Raw genomic sequence first — 24,856 nt, 5'->3', positions numbered from 1 at the left:
CCCCCGGAGCGCCGCAGCACTTCCAGGTAAAGTCCTGGTTGCCGGTTTGCCCCGGCGGCACAAACTCGCTGTGGACCGTCCCTTTGACGTCCAAAAAGCAGATCGGCTTCGATTTTGCGGACATCGTCCTCTGTGCGGGAGGCGGAGGGTCGGCCGGAGCGAGGCGGGTCTTCGACGGACATCTGACCATCTTACAGCGCCCAGAGACCTGTGTTCTCCCCAGAGCCTCGTCTTGGTACGCGGTGTGGATCATGGTGAGTGCTTCTGTTGCCATTTTTCCCAGGAGAAAACAAAATCGCGTTCCGCCATTTTTGGATTTTTGGAAGAAGGGGGCGGGACTGTAGTAACATGAACACTGGCTGTGAGCTGCCTGAGTGTCTTTGGGAGGTGAACATTTTCACAGTGATGCTTAAAGCTATGCTATAGCCACATATAACGGCCAAAAGTCTGAAATCTTTCTTGTTTTTTTTTTTTATAACCACAGTCCGGGAACTTTTGGGTCCCCCCTCGTATAATTAACATTTCAGGAGCGAGGCTTCCGTTTAACGCTATACACTCCAAGTCATTGGGTGCTGACCATTTTATTTGGGCACGTTAGATGTTCTTTTATATACAGGGTTGGGAGGGTTACTTACCAAACCAAACAACAGTAAACCAAACTACACTATAGTAAACTAAACTAAACTAAACCAAACCAAACCAAACCAAACCAAATTACACTAAACAAAATTAAACTAAACCAAACTAAATTAAACTAAACTAAACTATACTAACTAAATACTAGTTTAAACAGTTAAATATCCACAAAGCTGCCCTAGGAGCTAGAATGCTGTGGGAAGTACGGTGCACTGAGCCCTGTCCTCTAATGTCTGAATGTTCTTCCCTTTAGTCCCTTCATTGCTTTTCACCTGCTGTCCCCCCCTTCGAGGGGGAGTCTTCTCCAGTTTCAGTTGCTGACTCCACTATTACGAGGGCCTTTCTGGGATCCGTGGTTCTTGTGCTGGACCGTCCAACGGACTGTCCTCAACATAGTCCTAGGCTTTACTTCTTATTGTCTCATGCTAGCTGTTGCCAAAGCTGTCCGTCCCTGGGAGAGGGATCCCTCCATACTGTGGTTCTCCCCAAGATCTCTTCTTCTCCCACTGGGTTTCTGGAGTTTGTTCTTGCCGGATGTGAGGGTCTAAGGCAGTGGTTGCTTTGTTTTGTCTCGTTACTGTGAATTTGACATATTAACATTATGCTTATTCACTGTTTTTATTTTTACCAACCAATGTAACATCTTGAAGCCTCTGAGGCAACTGCTGTTGTGATGCTGGGCTGTACAAAAATACATTGATTGATTGATTAAGCTATAAACAAATTCTTTTTAAAGCCAAGACATTATATTACTCTCGTTTAATAGAAATAAACAAAAATAACCCTCGGTTTCTATTCAACACTGTAGCCAGACTGACAAACAGTCATACTGTAGTGGAACCAGTAATCCCAGAATCTTTAAACTGCCATGACTTTCTTAAATTCTTTAATGATAAAATCATAACCATTAGAGGTAAAATCAGTGAAGCGCTTTCCTCAGATCAAGCTCAGGGAATCCAGCCACTGCCTCCACCTGAAATACCTGAAATACTAGATAGTTTCTCATTAGTAAATGGGGCTGAGATTACTTCAATTGTAATGTCTTCTAAAACCTCAACCTGTCTCCTAGATCCAATTCCAACTAAGCTTTTCAAAGATATCCTTCCAGTTATCTTAAATACGATCATAACTATAATAAATACCTCTCTAGAAAATGGCTATGTGCCACAGTAATTTAAATTCGCAGTAATCAAACCACTGCTGAAAAAACCTAATCTCGATCCTGATATTCTAGCCAACTACAGACCGATATCAAATCTGCCTTTTATTTCAAAAGTCCTGGAAAAAGTTGTGGTTAAACAGCTTTACCGCCACCTACAGGACAATAGTTTATTTGAGAAATTTCAGTCAGGATATAGAGCTTATCACAGCACTGAGACTGCGTTAGTTAAAGTCACTAATGACTTGCTATTGGCGGCTGACGCAGGTCTAGTCTCAATCCTGGTTCTCCTAGACCTCAGTGCAGCTTTTGATACAATCGACCACAATATTCTCCTGCAGAGGTTAGAATGTGAGGTCGGCATCAGAGGAAAAGCCCTCTGCTGGTTCAAATCCTATTTATCTAATAGGTACCAATTTGTTCACGTTAACCAACAGTCCTCACCGTGCTCCCAGGTCAGTTATGGGGTTCCTCAAGGGTCCGTGCTCGGGCCAATTTTATTTCTGTATATATGCTTCCTTTAGGGAACATAATTAGAAGTCACGATATCAATTTTCATTGCTATGCAGATGACACACAACTGTATTTATCTATGAAACCTGATCAAACTAATCAAATAGACAGACTCAGTGACTGTATCAGAGAAATTAAAACCTGGATGACTACGAACTATCTCCGTCTTAATCCTGGCAAAACAGAGGTCATTATACTAGGCCCCCATAAACTGAGAGAGTGTCTATCTGAACAGATTATCACCTTAGATAACGTCAGTGTATCCTCCTCCTCTACTGTCAGGAACCTCGGGGTCTTATTTGATCAGGATATCTCCTTTAAAGCACACATCAACCTGGCTTGTAAAACAGCATATTTCCACTTGTGCAACATAGCTAAAATAAGAAACATTCTACCTAGAAGCGATGCAGAAAAACTCATCCATGCATTTGTTTCTACTAGACTGGACTACTGCAACTCCCTTCTCGCAGCCTGCCCAAAAAGTGTATTAAAAAACTTTCAGTTGGTTCAAAATGCGGCCGCCAGATTATTAACCGGAACTAGAAGACGTGAACACATTACTCCCGTTCTAAAATCTCTTCACTGGCTTCCTGTCGAGTTTAGAGTTAGATTTAAAATCCTTCTCCTCACTTACAAAATCCTAAATGGGATGGCTCCAACCTATCTCCAAGATGCTTTAACGCCTTATCAACCAATCAGAGCACTTCGCTCTCAAAATGCAGGGTTACTGGTGACTCCTGGAGTCTCTAAATGGACACTAGGTGGAAGAGCCTTTAGCTATCAGGCACCGTTTTTATGGAACCAGCTTCCAAGTGGTGTCAAAGAGGCAGACACAGTCTCCACATTTAAGGTGAGGCTCAAGACGTTTCTCTTCGATGCAGCCTATGATCAGGTCAGCTAGGGATTCTAAACTAAACTAAACTAAACTAAATCAAACTAAACTAAACAAACAAACCAAACCAAACCAAACTACAGTAAACCAAACTAAACTAAACCAAACTAAACCAAACCAAACCAAACTAAACTAAACTAAACTAAACTAAACTAAACTAAATTAAACCAAACCAAACCAAATTACACTAAACAAAATTAAACTAAACCAAACTAAATTAAACTAAACTAAACTATACTAACTAAATACTAGTTTAAACAGTTAAGTATCCACAAAGCTGCCCCAGGAGCCAGAATGCTGTGGGAAGTACGGTGCACTGAGCCCTGTCCTCTAATGTCTGAATGTTCTTCCCTTTAGTCCCTTCATTGCTTTTCCCCTGCTGTCCCCCCCTTCGAGGGGGAGTCTTCTCCAGTTTCAGTTGCTGACTCCACTATTACGAGGGCCTACGAACAAGCTCCGTCCGGACCGGGAGGACACCCCTGTCGGTCCTGCCCACGGACTGGCTTCAGTTCTACTGCTGGGATCCGTGGTTCCTGTGCTGGACCGTCCAACGGACTGTCCTCAACATTGTCCTAGGCTTTACTTCTTATTGTCTCATGCTAGCTGTTGCCAAAGCTGTCCGTCCCTGGGAGAGGGATCCCTCCATACTGTGGTTCTCCCCAAGATCTCTTCTTCTCCCACTGGGTTTCTGGAGTTTGTTCTTGCCGGATGTGAGGGTCGAAGGTGGTGGTTGCTTCGTTCTGTCTCCTTACTGTAAATATTGACATATTACCATTATGCTTATTCACTGTTTTTACTTTTACCGACCAATGTAACATCTTGAAGCCTCTGAGGCAACTGTTGTTGTGATACTGGGCTGTACAAAAATACATTGATTGATTGATTGATTGATTGATTGATTGATTGACTTTTAAATTGTAATCCAGTACAATTACAAGTTACTTGTCAAAAATTGTAATCAGTAACTTACTCTAATTACTTCAATTAAAAAGTAACGTACCAGATTACTTTTAGTTACTTTTAGATTACTTCACCAGCAAACAAAAAATAAAGACAAATACAAAGTGTCGTCCTCACAGTGTATTGACAACAACTCCACACAGAAAACACTAATGCTCTGAGTGTTCTGAACTCTGCAGAACTCTGTGTTCAGCTCCAATTAATACCAACAACATGACCTTTGACCTCTAAACCTACTGAGAATCTGATTTTCTTTCTTTCTGACTCAGGATCAGAACCATCAGTCCAGACTGTGTTCCTCTAGTAGCTCTACAGTCCAGCAGCAGCAGGCGTGTACTGTAACGGACTACAGTTACAATTTTTTTGTATCATGATTACGTAATGCTGTTACATGTAATCCGTTACTCCCCAACCCTGTTTATATAGAACATTACCCCACCTCCTTCTCCCTTTAGCCTGTCACACCTGAAGATGTTGTAGCACAGTTCAACCTGGTGGTGTAATGTTTGGCTTCAGCCAGGACTCGGTGATACACAAAAAATCAAGATTGGACTCATTTACCAGGACGATGGATTGATCACATGTATGCCTAATACTACAGATGTTTAAATGTCCACCAAGAAGTCCTTTGGGTTTCGCTTTTGGATTCCACAGAATTTGGGCATGATTTACAGTCTGGTATCGCTTGTGTTTGCCCTTTCTGAACAGCAAGTTCTTTTTAGCAAAGAGTGGTCTTTTTAATGCAATTGAGCTTGGACATAGAGTTTTTCCCTTACTGTCCAATTTTCCCTTATCCGTCTGATTCTTACTGGGCTGTTGATGTGACCCCGCCCTGGGTTTTGTCAAGGGTGCTGAGGCCCGCACCGTGCTGGAGGGACATGCAGAAGTTGGGTCTGCGATGGTTCTGGTCCGCTTCGTGCAGAGCCAGGTGCACGGTCCGGGCCCCGATGCAGTGCCAGTCTGTCCGGGACCCAGAGAAACCTCCGCAGGGTCGTGTCTCGTCACGGTGCCGTGCAGTGCTGTGGTAGCAAAGTCCGTGACGGTTCTGATCGGCCTTGTACGGAGATGGGTGTGCGGTCCAGTCCCGGGTGCAGTGCCAGCCCTTCCGGAATCTGGGGAAGATTACGCCGGATTGAATCTCACCGCGGCTCCGCCGAGCAGCTGCGTAGCCCCTCTACGCGGCATCCGCCTCTCCGCATGGGATGACTGGGGCGGTGCTCCTCGTTGTAGTTCCCCGGTGCAGGGCCCCGGATACCGGTGGGCTCCCGATGGGCGGCAGCTCCACCCGCTGCCCTGAGCTGGACAGCTCCGTTGACTCCCGGTCTTCTCGTTCCGCACGCCACTCCAGAGGCTTCCAACCACCCAGCACTGAGCCGGTAAGTGAGCCTTTCCTCTGGCTGCGAAGATAGTACCTTGTGGGCCCTGGTGATGGTAGCATAGCTTGGCTTGACAAACGAGATGACCAGTTGTCATTCAGTGCCAAACTGTTGCCCAAGGGTATTGGACCTGGATTTAACTCCACGTCTCCTGCCAGTAGGATCATGGTGGTTATTTGTACCATAGTCCTGAAGATGCTTGTTTAAGTCATTGTTTCCTGTTTTAAGTTACATGCTTTTGCACGTCCGTTTTCAAGCAGCGTGTGGTCGCACAGGTGTGTTGTTTCCGTGATCATATTGCCCAGTTTTTTGATGTGTGCTTTCATCAAATGTCGACGCATCAGAAGCAGGCATATTACCAGGAATGTGAGTATAAGGCCGGTCTTTGATGGTTTCATCCATTTCAGGGACAGACATTGAGCGCCGGTTTGAGCGTGGCTCACCTCAGCGGCCATCTTCCTCCACCCATCCTCCAACCATACACCCATCCTCCATCCATCCATCCATCCATCCATCATCTAACCATCCATCCACCCATTCATCCATCCATTCATCCATTCATCCATTTTCCACTGCTTATCCAGACCGGGTCTTGGAGGCAGCAGTCTAAGCAGAGATGCCCAGACTTCCTGTCCCCAGACTCTTCCTCCAGCTCTTCCAGGAGGATCCCAGGGTGTTCCCAGTCCAGCAAAGAGACATAGTCTCTCCAGTGTGTCCTGGGTCTTCCCCGGGTCTCCTCCCGGTGGGACACCCCCTGAACTCCTCCCCAGGAAGGCGTCCAGGAGGTTCAATCCTAAAGAGGAGCTGAGCCTCCTCAGCTGCTCCTCTCCATGTGGAGGAGCAGCTGCTCTTCTCCCAGCTCCCCCCTGGTGACATAGCTCCTCCCCCTGGTGACATAGCTCCTCCCCCCGGTGACATAGCTCCTCCCCCTGGTGACATAGCTCCTCCCCCTGTCTCTCTTTTTTTTTTTTTCCCGTTGTCCTGTTCGGCAGCTGGGGCGTGCAATATTGTCTGATTGTAGCCTTTTACTATCCGAACAGATTTTAATGTCAGCAGCAGGAGGAGACTGAGTCTCCTCCTGCTGCTGCCTTTATTTACAGCTGGCATCCGGCATGGCTGAGGACAGGACCGGGACGGAGACGCTCAGAGAGCGAGAGACAGAAAGAGAGAGAGATAAAGAGAGGGAGAACGGGGGGGGGCACAACCTATGTACAAATGCAAAACAGTGTTGTTGACACACCACACACAACCAAGAATAATCACAAACCCCAATCCAGACAACACCAAAACAGAGCCGACAACCAACACAAAAACTGACAGAACCGTACATATATATATATATATATATATATATATATATATATATATATATATATATATATATATATATATATATATATATTTTTTTTTTTTTTTTTTTTTAAATATAGCTAGTAGTAACTAGTAGTAACTAGTAGTAAACTCGGGGCGTGCATCAAGAGAGGTCTGCTACAGATCACCATTAGTCTCACCACCACAAGAAGACAAGGTAACCGAGTATGTGAACAGTGATTAAAGATCAGCGTGATCATGCAAATGTGATGGTGATAGTGATCATGCATATATGACCTCTGACCCCTGAGAAGGCCAGAAGCAGGCCAGAGAGGCCCTCAGAGCCCAGACAGCCGGCGGTCATCACAGAGCCCGGATCCAAGCCGCCCCCCCAGGCAGACGCCCCCGCTCCGGTCCAGAAACGGGGCAGAGGAAAGCCCCGGCCGGGGGCCCCGGCAGTCCCGGGGCCCGGGCCCCGCGGAGCCACGACCGGCAGGAGCCGGCAGAGCTGAGAGCCCAAGGCCCCAGAGCCCAAGAGCCGACCCCCCACACAGGCGGAGGGCCATGACCCCCCTGGGAGAACCGGCCCACACGGGCGGCTACCCACCCCAGGCCAGTACCCCCCCCAGTGCTCCGGCCACGCCCCCCGAGATCCAGGGCATCACCCCGCCCCCGCCCCGGCCCCCCGTCCACCCCCTGACCCACCCCTCCCACCCTGTCCTCTCCCACCTCACTCCCCCCGCCCCAACCCAACACTCACACCCACTCACTCACGCTGACACACACACACGCATGCACACACACACACACAGACCCAATCATCCCTAAACCAAACACACTCACATTCTGACACACTCACATGCTAGCACGTACACACACACACACACGCACGCACACGCACACACACACACACACACACACACACACACACACACACTCCATCCTACCCCAAACACACTCACATTCCCTTGTCATCCAACCATCATGTCCTGAGGGAGACCCCCCCGGAAGGCAAGAGAACACCGAACCCCTCATCCAGGACCCCCCGCCACCCACAACCGCCGCCCCCCCCACCCCCAAACCCCACCGCCGCAGACAGATATGCACCCCCCTGAGCCAGCAGCCCCCCAAACCACAGCCGCTACAAACCCCGGCCTGTGGGGAAAACAACAGCCCCCCCCCGGCCCCCCACCAGAAGGGATCTGGAAATGGGGGCACAGAAGACCCCATTGCCCCACCCCCACCCCCCCCCCCACCCCCCCCCACCCCGGCTCGTGAGTGTTGATGGAGTATATGTTGTTTGTGATTAAAATTTGAGGGTCAGTAACCACACCGTGCCGCGAGTGAGGCCAAACGAGCAGTCTCATCCACCTGAACAGCCCCCCCCCGACACAGCGCGCCAAGACCCCCCGACGTGTGTGTTTGTATGTATTTGGTCGTGTTAGATGACTAAGTGCAATTAAGACTGAGAGGCGAGCCACTGAAGCGTGCAGTGATTGAGGCCACTTAGACCCCCTCACCCTCACGGAAGGGGAGAGCCCCCAGGCACCAGGGCCCAGGGCCCCCAGCCACACCCGCCCCAGGACACCCCGGCCGCCCGGGCATGAACCGGCACCCGCCGACCCCGGCCCCCCGGAGCCCCCGCCCCACCGCCGCCAGACAGCCCCAACAACCGGCGGCCCCCACACCCCCGATCCAAACCAAACACGAAGACAGCCCCCAGCAAAGCAGCCCAGATCCCGACCCCAAGACAGCGCCAACCACCCGCAGCCATCAGGCCCCCCCCACCAACCACCGACCCTCAAAGAGGAGAGGCCCCCCCCCACCAACAACCGACCCTCAAAGAGGAGAGGCCCCCCCCACCAACAACCGACCCTCAAAGAGGAGAGGCCCCCCCCCACCAACCACCGACCCCCAAAGAGGAGAGGCCCCCCCACCAACCACCGCCCCCCAGAGAGGAGAGGCCCTCATCTTCCCCTGACATGAAGTGATGGAGCTGACCACAGGGGACCAGAGGGAACCAGATTCAGCTGATTGATCCTCTGAACAGACAGACATCGTCTCCAAGCTGATATGATCTAATAGAAGACTCTTAAACTGCCTGATACTCAGATTACTTCTGGATTTCCAATTTACAAGGATAGTTTTCTTTGCGATGCACAAGATGGTGAGAACCATGTAGACAGAGTTTATCGACATGTTAATTTCACCCAGATCCCCTAAAAGGCACAGTGTGGGAGCTGCAGGGATGCTGCAGTGAACCATGCTGACAGGTCTTCACACACCTGAAGCCAGAACCTGTGCACTGGTGTGCAGGACCACAAGGCATGGAGGGAGCTGTCAGTCATGTTCTCATTGCAGTGTGAACAGATATCAGATTGTGATAGACCCATCTGGAACATCCTTCGTCCTGTGTAATGAATTCTATGCAGAATTTTGAATTGTATTAGTTGTATATTTGAATTCTTTGTCATTTTGAAAGTATTTAAACATATTTGTGACCACGCATTTTGGTCAAAGTTGTGAGATAAGTCAGCCTCCCATTTTAAGGTCGGAAGGAAGATTTCATCTTCTACCTTTGATAACATTTTATATATCTTTGATAGCAACTTTGGGGAACTGAGGTTTAAGAATTCTTCGACCCCGAGAGGTAGCTGTCCCTGCAGTTGATTAAAGGTATACTTTTTACCTATGATAGATTTAAGTTGATGATATTCTAAAAATGCTGTGCTGCTGATTCCATATTGTGAGGTGAGAGTATTGAATGATAGAAAGTTGCCATTTTCAATGATATGTTCAAGCTGGCTGATTCCTTTATTTCTCCACTGAGTGAAGTTGATCATCTTTTTGTTTTGCAGGATGTCCGGGTTGTTCCAGATGGGTGTGAGTTTACACGGGATCAGAGAAGATTTGGTTAGCTTTAGAAAGTCCCACCAAGCCATTAAAGAAGAACTGATGTTGACACTTTTAAAACAGCGATGGGATTTGATGGTGGGACTGATGAATGGCAGGTCAGAGATGACTAGATCCTCACATAATGCTGCTCTACATCCAGCCATGGCTCATCTAGATTGTTCGGTTTAAGCCATTTGGAGATATATTGCAGCTTGCTGGCTATGAAGTAATTACTGAAGTTAGGCAAGTCTAGTCCACCTCTGTCTTTAGTCTGTTGTAGCGTCTTTAAACTGATACGTGATGGTTTATTTTTCCAGAGAAATTTAGATATGTATGAGTCCAGTGATTTGAAGCAGCCAGACGATGGTTTGGTTGGTATCATTGAAAATAAATAGTTAACCTTAGGTAAAGTCATCATTTCCCCATAAGAGATATAGGTAAGCGTCTCCACCGTAAGAGGTCATCCTCTGTTGACTTCAGTAACGGAACGTAATTTAGTTTTAAAAGTTCTGATATCCTTGGAGAAATGTTTAGGCCTAAATATCTAATGTTTCCAGACTGGATTGTAGCATTGGGTATACTTTGTAAATCACAGTTTATAGGCATGGCTGTAGTCTTAGACCAGTTGATAGAATAGTCAGATATTAGTGAAAATTTGTCAATAAGTGTGATTGTCTGGGAGATAGAAGATGGAGAGTTCTGCAGGAAAAGCAATACATCATCTGCATAAAGACTTATTTTATGTTCTATCTTATTGTTGGCCAGGATCCCTCTGATGTCTTTATTTTGTCTTATAGCAGCTGCCAGAGGTTCGATAAAGATGCAAACAGTGAGGAGAGAGTGGACAGCCCTGTCTGGTTCCTCGCTGCAAACAGAAGCTTGGAGAAGTCTGCTCGTTAGTCTTCACACATGCAGCTGGGTTGTTATAGAAGATTTTAATCCAGTCTATGAAAGACGTTCCAAACCCAAATTTGGTTAATATTCCAAATAGAAATTTCCAGTTTACTCGATCAAAAGCTTTTTCAGCATCTAAAGAGATAATTATGGATTCCAGATTATGTATTGTAGAGTAATCTATTATATTAATTAATCTGTGCATGTTAGTGGATGAATGTCTACCTTTAATGAACCCTGTTTGGTCAGGATGTATTATGAGCGGGGTTACCTTTTCTATTCTTCTGGATAGGGCTTTGCTGATTATTTTGAGATCTACATTTATTAATGAAATAGGACGATAACTGGACGGAAGTGTGGGGTCTTTCCCTGGTTTAAGTATTAAAGTTATTTTGGCTAAGTTCATATTTGAGGGTACTGTTCGTTTATTTTTTATTTCCATTACCATTTTATGAAAAGTGGAGCCAACATGGTCCAGAATTCTTTATAGAATTCTGCTGGATAGCCATCTGGACCTGGAGCTTTATTGTTGGGCATATCCTGCAGAGATTTATGGAGTTCATCCACTGAAAGAGGAGAATCCAACACTGTTCTGTTTTCATCTTTCAGTTTTGGAAGGTTAATATCATTAAAAAAAGTATTAATTTCCTCATCTGTTGTGTCTATTTGTGATCGGTATAATCCTTGATAGAAATCTCTGAAGATATTATTGATCTTGTCTGGGTCATGGCTGATGTTTCCTTCTGAGTCTTTAACAGCTGAAATCCTGTTTTTCTCCTTGTTTGTTTTTAACTGATTCACCAGGAATCTTCCAGATTTATTACTATGCTCAAAGTTCTCTAAACGGAGTCGTTGAATCAGGAATTGAGTTTTTTTATCTAGAATTTCATTCAGTTCAAGTTTAGCTTTCCTTATATCCTTCAGTATGTTCTCTTGTGGGGAGACATGATAAGCCTCCTCCAGCCATTTAATTCTTCATTCCAATTCTAAAGTTCTTGAAGCTTCTTTCTTTTTCTTGTGTGAGGAGAAGGAAATTATTTTTCCCCTCATCAACGCTTTCCCTGCCTCCCAAAGAACACATGCTGAAGTATCTGGCAAGTCATTATTTTCTAAATATATAGACCATTCTCTTGTTAGATAGCTAATAAACTCTGGATCTTTAAGTAATGATGTATTAAATCTCCAGTTTCTAGTTGGTGGTTTATTCTTCTTATTTCTGAGAGTAAATGAAACTGGTGCATGATCACTTATGACGATGGGATGAATTTTGATTTCTGAGATGTCATTCATCAGTGTGCTGCTAGTTAAGAAATAATCTAATCTCCCCCTGTCTCTCAGGGAGTCCAGCCACCCTACGGAGGAAGATCATTTCAGCCGCTTGTATCCGGGATCTTGTCCTTTCGGTCATGACCCAAAGCTCATGACCATATTGAGGGTGGGAACGTAGACTGACCAGTAAATCCAGAGCTTCGCCTTTCAGCTCAGCTCCCTCTTCACCACGACAGACCAATACGACCGCATCACTGCAGCCGCTACACCGATCCGCCTGTCAGTCTCTCCTCCACCCGCCCCCCACTGTGAACAAGACCCCAAGACACTGAAACTCCTCCACCTGGACCAGAGTCTCTCCACCGACCTGGAGGGGGCACACCACCTTCCTCCGGTCGAGGACCAGGGCTTCAGATTTGGAGGTGCTGATCCTCATCCCTGTGACTTCACACTCGGCTGCGAACCGCCCCAGTGCATGATGGTCCAGGTTCCATGAAGCCAACAGGACAACATCATCTGCAAAAAGCAGAGATGAAATCCTGCGGTCCCGAAACCGGACCCCTCCGGCCCCTGGCTGCACCTAGAAATTCTGTCCATAAAGATTATGAACAGAACCGGTGACAAAGGGCAGCCCTGCCGGAGTCCAACATGCTCCGGGAACAGGTCCGACTTACTGCCGGCAATGCGGACCAGACTCCTACTCCGGTCATACAGAGACCGGACGGCCCTTAACAAGGGGCCCCGGACTCCGTATTCCTGGAGTCCCCCCCCCAGGACACCATGAGCGACGCGGTCTAACGCCTTCTCCAAGTCCACAAAACACGTGGACTGGTTGGGCAAACTCCCATGAACCCTCGAGCCCCTATGGAGGGTCTGGAGCTGGTCCAGTGTCCCGCGACCAGGACGAAAACCACATTGTTCCTTCTGGATCCAAGGTTCGACTATCGGTCGAATCCTCCTCTCCAGTACCTGGAATAGACTTTCCCAGGGAGGCTGAGTGTGATCCCCCTATAGTTGGAGCACACCTTCCGGTCCCCTTTTTTAAAAAGGGGGACCACCACCCCAATCTGCCAGTCCAGAGGCTCCGTCCCCGACCGCCAACCAAGACAGTCCCTGCACATCCAGAGACTTGAGGTACTCAGGGCGAATCTCGTCCACCCCCGGTGCCTTGAGACCGAGGAGCTTACCGATCACCTCGGTGACTTCAGCTTGGGAGATGGACGAGTCCACCTCTGAGACCTCAGAACTCAGTCCACCTCTGGGACCTCAGCCTCTGCTTCATCCAGGAAGAGGTGGTGATGGGATTGAGGAGGTCCTCAAAGTCTTCCTTTCATCGTCCTCTAATGTCCCCACTTGAGGTCAGCAGCTCCTCCTCCACTGTAAACAGTGTTGGCGGAGACCTGCTTTCCCCTCCTGAGGCGCCAGATGGTTTGCCAGAATTTCTTCGAGGCCGACCGATAGTCCTCCTCCATGGCCTCCTGAACTCCTCCAGACCCGAGTTTTTGCCTCCACAACCACTCGGGCTGCAGTTCACTTGGCCTGCCGGTACCTGTCAGCTGATTCTGGAGTCCCATGAGCCAACAGGGCTCGATAGGACTCCTTCTTCAGCTTGACGGCAGCCCTTACTTCCGGTGTCCACCACCGGGTTCGGGGGTTGCCGCCACGACAGGCACCGGAGACCTTACGACCACAGCTCCGAGCAGCTGCTTCGACAATGGAGGTGGAGGACATGGTCCACTGGACTCCATGTCCCCAGCCTCCCTCGGGACATGAGCGAAGATCTCCCAGAGGTGGGAGTTGAAAACCCTGCTGACAGAGGGTTCCACCAGACGTTCCCAGCAGACCCTCACAACAGGTCTGGGTCTGCCAAGTCTGTCCGGTTCCTCCTCTGCTAGAGAATCCAACTCACCACCAGGTGGAGATCGGTCCACAGCTCTGCTCCTCTCTTCACCCGAGTGTCCAAAACACGAGGTCAGAGGTCAGATGACACGACAAAGTCAATCATTGACCTCTGACCTCGGGTGTCCTGGTGCCAGGTGGTCTTATGGACCCCCCCCCCCTGTGCTTGAACATGGTGTTTGTTATGGACAAACTGTGGCTAGCACAGAAGTCCAATAACAGAACACCACTGGGTTCAGATCAGGGAGGCCGTGAGTCCCGATCACCCCCTTCCAGGTCTCACTGTCTCTGCCCATGTGAGTGTTGAAGTCCCTCAGTAGAACCATGGAGACCCCGGATGGAGCACTCTCCAGCACCCCTCCCAGGGACTCCAAGAAGGCCGGGTACTTTGCACTGCTGTTCGGCCGTAGGCCGAGACAACAGTGAAGCCCAAATTCCACTGCATGTGTATCGGGTGCGTCTCTGGTCCGTCTCTGGTCCGTCTCTGGTCCGTCTCGGCTTCGCTGCCATTTGCATTTCAAGCAATGCATGTACTTCCACCAGCTGCGGCACGGCTCCGGCACGGCTCCGGCACAGCTGCATAGCTTCTATAAATAAAATTTGATTGACTGATTGATTGCTCCGCCGGCCTCTCTCAGACGGAGCAGATACGCAGAGCTTCTATTTTTGCCGGATGCCGGACCACGGCGCACCAATTTAGCACACAGAATATGGTGCGGGACAGGAAGAGCTGGCTGACCAGCTGCAGGGCGGAGCCATACCGCAGACGGATCCAGTGTGAGTTCGGCAGATGGCGGGGCGGAGCGGCAACAGACCGGATACGCATCCAGTGGGATCACGGTATCAGACACCTGTCCCCGACCCGAAGGACCAGGGACCCCCTGGTTCACTGAGGTGAACTCCAACACTCGGCAGCTGAGCTGTGGGGCTGTGAGCAAAAACATACCAGACCACCGCCTGTCACCACGACAACGCCAGAGCAGTGGAGAGTCCAGCCCCTCTGGAGGGGTTGGGTTTCAGAGTCCAGTCCTTCTCTAGAGATTGGGTTCCAGAGCCCAGCCCCTCTGGAGGGGTTGGGTTCCAGAGTCCAGCCCTTCTCTAGAGATTGGGTTCCAGAGCCCAGCCCCTCTGGAGGGGTTGGGTTTCAGAGCCCCGTCTGTGTGGAGGTGAGCCGACTATATCTAGCCAGTACCTCTCGACCTCCCTCACAAGCTCAGGCTCCTCCCCCCAAAGAGGGGACAGTCCATGTCCCTAGAGCTAGTCTCTGTGTCTGAGGACCGGGTTGCAGCCCCGGCTGCGACAGACCAGGCGACGTCACAGACCGAGATTCTAACCTCATCATAGGAGCTGTGGACCTGCCCTCAGTCTGGACCACTACCCGTCAAACAGTTGAGGGATGTTTTCTGTTCCCTGTCTGTCGATCCAGTCACATTCAAAGATCGGTGCACTATAGAGCGATGGTGGCCTGGAACCGTCTGCCGCAGTTTTTGATTTCACAGATGCACACAACTTATTTTTGTGAACAAACGAGACTATTTTTATTCACTCAGGAATAACATATGGAACTGGTTATTTATGATTGTATAATGGTGAGCTGTTTCGTCTGTTTTGAAATTGTTGTGTTTTTGTTAATGTCGTCTTTGTTGAAAGTTTTGTTATTGTATTGTCGGTATGAATGTTGTCTGTTGTTGACGTGATGCTAAGTGTTGGTGCAGAAATATGTCTGATGAAGTTTAGACCCCAGGAAGAATAGCAACTGTTTTAACAGGAGCTAATGGGGATCTCAGTAAAACAAACAAACAAACCCAGGACCTGTTTCCCATGGCAGACCCTGCCAGGGGCATCAAGACCCGGACCACAGAGCTCCTGGGACCAGGCGAGCGCTCAAACTCCCCCACCACTTTAAGGTGGCAGGTCACCATCCATCCATTATCCAACATCCATCCAATCCTCCAACCAAACACCAATCCTCCGTCCATCCATCCATTATCCAACCATCCATCCATTATCCAACCATCCATCCATTATCTAACCATCCACCATTCCTCCAACCATAACACCCATCCTCTATCCATCCATCCATCCAGCCTTAAACGACTGTTCCATGTGTCACCAACCCTCCTACAGTCCACAGTGATTGTGTAACATTCATTCTGAACTCTTCAGAAAGTCACCTGGAGCGCTGAGCGCCGCAGTGTCAGCGCCTTGGTACATCGCAGCCTTTGCTTCCAAGCTCTGCTGCTGATTGGTGGACAGGGACACGTGGGTGTGTTCTCCCAGAGACTCGTTCTTCACCGATTGGTCCGTGCTCACTGGGGCCTTGCTGCGATTGGCCAGGAAGCAGGAGCTGGGCGAAGCCATGAAGGCAGCTTTACTGGCGTCTGAAAGACAGAAGCAGACTGTGACGGAGCTCCGCCCAGGAAACCCTCCCAACGCCAGGGGGCAGTCGAGCTCCGACGGCATCGATTCACAGAGACGCCAGAGACGTCAGAGACTCCAGAGACGTCAGAGACGTCAGAGACTCCAGAGACGTCAGAGACTCCAGATGCCACAGACGCCACAGACATCAGCGACGTCAGAGACGCCAGAGACTCCAGAGACGCCAGAGACGTCAGAGACGTCAGAGACTCCAGAGACGTCAGAGACTCCAGATGCCACAGACGCCACAGACATCAGCGACGTCAGAGACGCCAGAGACTCCAGAGACGCCAGAGACGTCAGAGACGTCAGAGACGTCAGAGACGCCAGAGACTCCAGAGACGCCAGAGACGTCAGAGACGTCAGAGACGTCAGAGACGCCACAGACGCCACAGACGCCACAGACATCAGCGACGTCAGAGACGCCAGAGACTCCAGAGACGCCAGAGACGTCAGAGACGTCAGAGACGCCACAGACGCCACAGACATCAGCGACGTCAGAGACGCCAGAGACTCCAGAGACGCCAGAGACGTCAGAGACGTCAGAGACGTCAGAGACGCCACAGACGCCACAGACATCAGCGACGTCAGAGACGCCAGAGACTCCAGAGACGCCAGAGACGTCAGAGACGTCAGAGACGTCAGAGACGTCAGAGACGCCACAGACGTCAGAGACGCCAGAGACTCCAGAGACGTCAGAGACGCCACAGACGTCAGAGCTCCTTCCTCTGCCAGCACGAAGGAAGGACCAGGTGTGACCGCTCCAGCTAAGGTGCTGCTCTAGATCCTTCCTCCAGACAACGGAACACCAACAAAACCAGGACCATCATCTTCCTCCTCTAGCAGCAGGTTATAGAGCCTCTTCCTCCTCTAGCAGCAGGTTATAGAGCCTCTTCCTCCTCTAGCAGCAGGTTATAGAGCATCTTCCTCCTCTAGCAGCAGGTTATAGAGCCTCTTCCTCCTCTAGCAGCAGGTTATAGAGCCTCTTCCTCCTCTAGCAGCAGGTTATAGAGCCTCTTCCTCCTCTAGCAGCAGGTTATAGAGCCTCTTCCTCCTCTAGCAGCAGGTTATAGAGCCTCTTCCTCCTCTAGCAGCAGGTTATAGAGCCTCTTCCTCCTCTAGCAGCAGGTTATAGAGCATCTTCCTCCTCTAGCAGCAGGTTATAGAGCCTCTTCCTCCTCTAGCAGCAGGTTATAGAGCATCTTCCTCCTCTAGCAGCAGGTTATAGAGCCTCTTCCTCCTCTAGCAGCAGGTTATAGAGCATCTTCCTCCTCTAGCAGCAGGTTATAGAGCATCTTCCTCCTCTAGCAGCAGGTTATAGAGCATCTTCCTCCTCTAGCAGCAGGTTATAGAGCCTCTTCCTCCTCTAGCAGCAGGTTATAGAGCATCTTCCTCCTCTAGCAGCAGGTTATAGAGCCTCTTCCTCCTCTAGCAGCAGGTTATAGAGCCTCTTCCTCCTCTAGCAGCAGGTTATAGAGCCTCTTCCTCCTCTAGCAGCAGGTTATAGAGCCTCTTCCTCCTCTAGCAGCAGGTTATAGAGCCTCTTCCTCCTCTAGCAGCAGGTTATAGAGCCTCTTCCTCCTCTAGCAGCAGGTTATAGAGCGTCCCCTACCTGCGTTCTTCATGTACTTCTCCAGCAGGCCCTGCAGGTGCTGCTCCTTGCTGTTGTTGAACTGCGTCTCCAGGGCCAGCAGGATGTATTCGTCCAGCAGCATCCGGATCAGGTGGAATGAGCCTGTCTCACACACACACACACACACACACACACACACACACACACACACACACACACACACACACACACACACACACACACACACACACACACACACACACACACACACACACACACACACACACACACACACACACACACTCCGTCAGCTGGATTCCCGCTGTGTGCGGGGTCAAAGGTTGGTGTTTGAGCTTCACACAGGGATGAAGAGAGAGCTGAGAAGCCTCCGACTGTTGTGTGTTTGTTCACACACGCGTCGTCAGAGCGCTGTTTGAACAGCGACACGCGACTGTAGATAACACTGTGTAACCACAGCCGGCCGGGCCATTAGCTTTATGATGCTGCAGGGACAATCTGCCCCACCGCGCACGTGTGTGGGCGTGTGTGTGTGGGCGTGTGTGTGTGTGTGTGTGTGTGCGTGCGTGCGTGTGTGTGTGTGCGTTCTTGTATTTCTATCCTTGTTGGGGCCAAATGTCCCCACAAGGACAGCAAAACGTGGAACGACGTGCCTTGTGGGGACCTTTTTCCGGTCCTAAGTAGGAGAAACAGTGTTTTCTTGACCATGTTGTTGTTACTGAAAAAAGTAAAAGGTCAAAAACATTTCTTTAGGGTTAGGCTTTGTTGTGGTGTGGGTTAGGGTTAGGGTAAGGGTCAGGGTTAGGGGCTAGACATGAATGGGAGTCAATGGACGGTCCCCACAAGGATAGAAATACGAGACTGAGCGTGTGTGTGTGTGTGTGTGTGTGTGTCTGTGTTGGTACCAAAGCTGCAGGCATTGTTCAGCGTCAGGTTGTGCATCACTCGTGCTCCAAAGAAGCTCCACCTCAGCAGGAAGTCCTGAGCTCGTCTCTTCACTGAGCGGCTGCTCTGCTTCCCAGGCTGCACACACACACACACACACACACACACACACACACACACACACACAAATGTACAGGTAGAGGGACAGGGACAGGTAGAGGGACAGGGACAGGGACAGGGACAGGTACCTTGATGACCTTGTGCTCCAGCACCGAGTCCAGCCACTCGATGAAGGACTCCACGGTGGCGTTTCTCCTCAGAAGCTCCTTCAGCTCCTGGAAGACGGCCAGGGAGTCGTCTGGAAGACAGGCGAAGGGGTGACGTGGCGAAGGGGTGACGTGGCGAAGGGGTGACGTGGTGAAGGGGTGACGTGGTGAAGGGGTGACGTGGTGATGTGTGACGTGGTGAAGGGGTGACGTGGCGAAGGGGTGACGTGGTGAAGGGGTGACGTGGCGAAGGGGTGACGTGGCGAAGGGGTGACGTGGTGATGTGTGACGTGGTGAAGGGGTGACGTGGTGATGTGTGACGTGGTGAAGGGGTGACGTGGCGAAGGGGTGACGTGGTGAAGGGGTGACGTGGCGAAGGGGTGACGTGGCGAAGGGGTGACGTGGCGAAGGGGTGACGTGGTGAAGGGGTGACGTGGTGAAGGGGTGACGTGGTGATGTGTGACGTGGTGAAGGGGTGACGTGGCGAAGGGGTGACGTGGCGAAGGGGTGACGTGGCGAAGGGGTGACGTGGTGAAGGGGTGACGTGGTGAAGGGGTGACGTGGTGATGTGTGACGTGGTGAAGGGGTGACGTGGCGAAGGGGTGACGTGGTGAAGGGGTGACGTGGCGAAGGGGTGACGTGGCGAAGGGGTGACGTGGTGATGTGTGACGTGGTGAAGGGGTGACGTGGTGATGTGTGACGTGGCGAAGGGGTGACGTGGCGAAGGGGTGACGTGGCGAAGGGGTGACGTGGTGAAGGGGTGACGTGGTGAAGGGGTGACGTGGTGATGTGTGACGTGGTGAAGGGGTGACGTGGCGAAGGGGTGACGTGGTGAAGGGGTGACGTGGCGAAGGGGTGACGTGGCGAAGGGGTGACGTGGTGATGTGTGACGTGGTGAAGGGGTGACGTGGTGATGTGTGACGTGGTGAAGGGGTGACGTGGCGAAGGGGTGACGTGGCGAAGGGGTGACGTGGCGAAGGGGTGACGTGGTGAAGGGGTGACGTGGTGAAGGGGTGACGTGGTGATGTGTGACGTGGTGAAGGGGTGACGTGGCGAAGGGGTGACGTGGCGAAGGGGTGACGTGGCGAAGGGGTGACGTGGTGAAGGGGTGACGTGGTGAAGGGGTGACGTGGCGAAGGGGTGACGTGGTGATGTGTGACGTGGTGAAGGGGTGACGTGGTGATGTGTGACGTGGTGAAGGGGTGACGTGGTGAAGGGGTGATGTGGTGAAGGGGTGACGTGGTGAAGGGGTGACGTGGCGAAGGGGTGACGTGGTGAAGGGGTGACGTGGTGAAGGGGTGACGTGGTGAAGGGGTGACGTGGTGATGTGTGACGTGGTGAAGGGGTGACGTGGTGATGTGTGACGTGGTGAAGGGGTGACGTGGTGAAGGGGTGATGTGGTGAAGGGGTGACGTGGTGAAGGGGTGACGTGGCGAAGGGGTGACGTGGTGAAGGGGTGACGTGGTGAAGGGGTGACGTGGCGAAGGGGTGACGTGGCGAAGGGGTGACGTGGTGAAGGGGTGACGTGGTGAAGGGGTGACGTGGCGAAGGGGTGACGTGGTGATGTGTGACGTGGTGAAGGGGTGACGTGGTGATGTGTGACGTGGTGAAGGGGTGACGTGGTGAAGGGGTGATGTGGTGAAGGGGTGACGTGGTGAAGGGGTGACGTGGCGAAGGGGTGACGTGGTGAAGGGGTGACGTGGTGAAGGGGTGACGTGGTGAAGGGGTGACGTGGTGATGTGTGACGTGGCGAAGGGGTGACGTGGTGAAGGGGTGATGTGGTGAAGGGGTGACGTGGTGAAGGGGTGACGTGGCGAAGGGGTGACGTGGTGAAGGGGTGACGTGGTGAAGGGGTGACGTGGTGAAGGGGTGACGTGGTGATGTGTGACGTGGTGAAGGGGTGACGTGGTGAAGGGGTGACGTGGTGAAGGGGTGACGTGGTGATGTGTGACGTGGTGAAGGGGTGACGTGGTGAAGGGGTGACGTGGCGAAGGGGTGACGTGGTGAAGGGGTGATGTGGTGAAGGGGTGACGTGGTGAAGGGGTGACGTGGTGATGTGTGACGTGGTGAAGGGGTGACGTGGTGATGTGTGACGTGGTGAAGGGGTGACGTGGTGAAGGGGTGACGTGGCGAAGGGGTGACGTGGTGAAGGGGTGATGTGGTGAAGGGGTGACGTGGTGAAGGGGTGATGTGGTGAAGGGGTGACGTGGTGAAGGGGTGACGTGGTGATGTGTGACGTGGTGAAGGGGTGACGTGGTGATGTGTGACGTGGTGAAGGGGTGACGTGGTGAAGGGGTGATGTGGTGAAGGGGTGACGTGGTGAAGGGGTGACGTGGTGAAGGGGTGACGTGGTGATGTGTGACGTGGCGAAGGGGTGACGTGGTGAAGGGGTGACGTGGTGAAGGGGTGACGTGGTGATGTGTGACGTGGTGAAGGGGTGACGTGGTGATGTGTGACGTGGTGAAGGGGTGACGTGGCGAAGGGGTGACGTGGTGAAGGGGTGACGTGGTGAAGGGGTGACGTGGTGAAGGGGTGACGTGGTGATGTGTGACGTGGCGAAGGGGTGACGTGGTGAAGGGGTGATGTGGTGAAGGGGTGACGTGGTGAAGGGGGTGACGTGGCGAAGGGGTGACGTGGTGAAGGGGTGACGTGGTGAAGGGGTGACGTGGTGAAGGGGTGACGTGGTGATGTGTGACGTGGTGAAGGGGTGACGTGGTGAAGGGGTGACGTGGTGAAGGGGTGACGTGGTGATGTGTGACGTGGTGAAGGGGTGACGTGGTGAAGGGGTGACGTGGCGAAGGGGTGACGTGGTGAAGGGGTGATGTGGTGAAGGGGTGACGTGGTGAAGGGGTGACGTGGTGAAGGGGTGACGTGGTGAAGGGGTGACGTGGTGAAGGGGTGATGTGGTGAAGGGGTGACGTGGTGAAGGGGTGACGTGGTGAAGGGGTGACGTGGTGATGTGTGACGTGGTGAAGGGGTGACGTGGTGAAGGGGTGACGTGGCGAAGGGGTGACGTGGTGATGTGTGACGTGGTGAAGGGGTGACGTGGTGAAGGGGTGACGTGGCGAAGGGGTGACGTGGTGAAGGGGTGACGTGGTGAAGGGGTGACGTGGTGATGTGTGACGTGGTGAAGGGGTGACGTGGTGAAGGGGTGACGTGGTGATGTGTGACGTGGTGAAGGGGTGACGTGGTGAAGGGGTGATGTGGTGAAGGGGTGACGTGGTGAAGGGGTGACGTGGTGATGTGTGACGTGGTGATGTGTGACGTGGTGAAGGGGTGACGTGGTGATGTGTGACGTGGTGATGTGTGACGTGGTGAAGGGGTGACGTGGTGAAGGGGTGATGTGGCGAAGGGGTGAGGTGGTGAAGGGGTGACGTGGTGAAGGGGTGACGTGGTGATGTGTGACGTGGTGAAGGGGTGACGTGGTGAAGGGGTGATGTGGTGAAGGGGTGACGTGGTGAAGGGGTGACGTGGCGAAGGGGTGACGTGGCGAAGGGGTGACGTGGTGAAGGGGTGACGTGGTGAAGGGGTGACGTGGTGATGTGTGACGTGGCGAAGGGGTGACGTGGTGAAGGGGTGATGTGGTGAAGGGGTGACGTGGTGAAGGGGTGACGTGGCGAAGGGGGTGACGTGGTGAAGGGGTGACGTGGTGAAGGGGTGACGTGGTGAAGGGGTGACGTGGTGATGTGTGACGTGGTGAAGGGGTGACGTGGTGATGTGTGACGTGGTGAAGGGGTGACGTGGCGAAGGGGTGACGTGGTGAAGGGGTGATGTGGTGAAGGGGTGACGTGGTGAAGGGGTGATGTGGTGAAGGGGTGACGTGGTGAAGGGGTGACGTGGTGATGTGTGACGTGGTGAAGGGGTGACGTGGTGATGTGTGACGTGGTGAAGGGGTGACGTGGTGAAGGGGTGATGTGGTGAAGGGGTGACGTGGCGAAGGGGTGACGTGGTGAAGGGGTGACGTGGTGAAGGGGTGACGTGGTGAAGGGGTGACGTGGTGATGTGTGACGTGGCGAAGGGGTGACGTGGTGAAGGGGTGATGTGGTGAAGGGGTGACGTGGTGAAGGGGTGACGTGGCGAAGGGGTGACGTGGTGAAGGGGTGACGTGGTGAAGGGGTGACGTGGTGATGTGTGACGTGGTGAAGGGGTGACGTGGTGAAGGGGTGACGTGGTGAAGGGGTGACGTGGTGATGTGTGACGTGGTGAAGGGGTGACGTGGTGAAGGGGTGACGTGGCGAAGGGGTGACGTGGTGAAGGGGTGATGTGGTGAAGGGGTGACGTGGTGAAGGGGTGACGTGGTGAAGGGGTGACGTGGTGAAGGGGTGACGTGGTGATGTGTGACGTGGTGAAGGGGTGACGTGGTGAAGGGGTGACGTGGCGAAGGGGTGACGTGGTGATGTGTGACGTGGTGAAGGGGTGACGTGGTGAAGGGGTGACGTGGCGAAGGGGTGACGTGGTGAAGGAGTGACGTGGTGAAGGGGTGACGTGGTGATGTGTGACGTGGTGAAGGGGTGACGTGGTGAAGGGGTGACGTGGTGATGTGTGACGTGGTGAAGGGGTGACGTGGTGAAGGGGTGATGTGGTGAAGGGGTGACGTGGTGAAGGGGTGACGTGGTGATGTGTGACGTGGTGATGTGTGACGTGGTGAAGGGGTGACGTGGTGATGTGTGACGTGGTGATGTGTGACGTGGTGAAGGGGTGACGTGGTGAAGGGGTGATGTGGCGAAGGGGTGACGTGGTGAAGGGGTGACGTGGTGAAGGGGTGACGTGGTGATGTGTGACGTGGTGAAGGGGTGACGTGGTGAAGGGGTGATGTGGTGAAGGGGTGACGTGGTGAAGGGGTGACGTGGCGAAGGGGTGACGTGGTGAAGGGGTGACGTGGTGAAGGGGTGACGTGGTGAAGGGGTGACGTGGTGATGTGTGACGTGGCGAAGGGGTGACGTGGTGAAGGGGTGATGTGGTGAAGGGGTGACGTGGTGAAGGGGTGACGTGGCGAAGGGGTGACGTGGTGAAGGGGTGACGTGGTGAAGGGGTGACGTGGTGAAGGGGTGACGTGGTGAAGGGGTGACGTGGTGATGTGTGACGTGGTGAAGGGGTGACGTGGTGAAGGGGTGATGTGGTGAAGGGGTGACGTGGTGAAGGGGTGACGTGGTGAAGGGGTGACGTGGTGAAGGGGTGACGTGGTGATGTGTGACGTGGTGAAGGGGTGACGTGGTGAAGGGGTGACGTGGCGAAGGGGTGACGTGGTGATGTGTGACGTGGTGAAGGGGTGACGTGGTGAAGGGGTGACGTGGCGAAGGGGTGACGTGGTGAAGGGGTGACGTGGTGAAGGGGTGACGTGGTGATGTGTGACGTGGTGAAGGGGTGACGTGGTGAAGGGGTGACGTGGTGAAGGGGTGACGTGGTGATGTGTGACGTGGTGAAGGGGTGACGTGGTGAAGGGGTGACGTGGCGAAGGGGTGACGTGGTGAAGGGGTGACGTGGTGAAGGGGTGACGTGGTGATGTGTGACGTGGTGAAGGGGTGACGTGGTGAAGGGGTGACGTGGTGAAGGGGTGACGTGGCGAAGGGGTGACGTGGTGATGTGTGACGTGGTGAAGGGGTGACGTGGTGAAGGGGTGACGTGGTGATGTGTGACGTGGTGAAGGGGTGACGTGGTGAAGGGGTGACGTGGCGAAGGGGTGACGTGGTGAAGGGGTGACGTGGTGAAGGGGTGACGTGGTGATGTGTGACGTGGTGAAGGGGTGACGTGGTGAAGGGGTGACGTGTTGAAGGGGTGACGTGGCGAAGGGGTGACGTGGTGATGTGTGACGTGGTGAAGGGGTGACGTGGTGAAGGGGTGACGTGGTGATGTGTGACGTGGCGAAGGGGTGACGTGGCGAAGGGGTGACGT

At 52.4% G+C, this 24,856-nt stretch overlaps 1 protein-coding gene across 1 annotated transcript in view; it reads right to left on the bottom strand.

Annotated features, from left to right (window-relative positions):
• The window catches only part of rfx6 (regulatory factor X, 6), a 106,391-nt gene that overhangs the window by 21,482 nt on the left and 60,053 nt on the right, over window positions 1-24,856 (bottom strand). Inside the window, exons 13-16 of the mRNA XM_030087368.1 lie at window positions 18,947-19,056; window positions 18,719-18,836; window positions 17,835-17,957; window positions 15,979-16,185 (exon numbers count right to left, since the gene is read on the bottom strand). Coding sequence (XP_029943228.1) covers window positions 15,979-16,185; window positions 17,835-17,957; window positions 18,719-18,836; window positions 18,947-19,056 — 558 coding nt within the window. The remainder of the gene's footprint in view (window positions 1-15,978; window positions 16,186-17,834; window positions 17,958-18,718; window positions 18,837-18,946; window positions 19,057-24,856) is intronic.

Source organism: Salarias fasciatus, unplaced genomic scaffold (genome assembly GCF_902148845.1).
Source record: "Salarias fasciatus unplaced genomic scaffold, fSalaFa1.1, whole genome shotgun sequence".
Lineage (NCBI taxonomy): Eukaryota > Metazoa > Chordata > Actinopteri > Blenniiformes > Blenniidae > Salarias > Salarias fasciatus.
The sequence above is the reverse complement of the archived record's forward strand: the minus strand, read 5'-3'. Positions and strand labels throughout refer to the sequence as shown.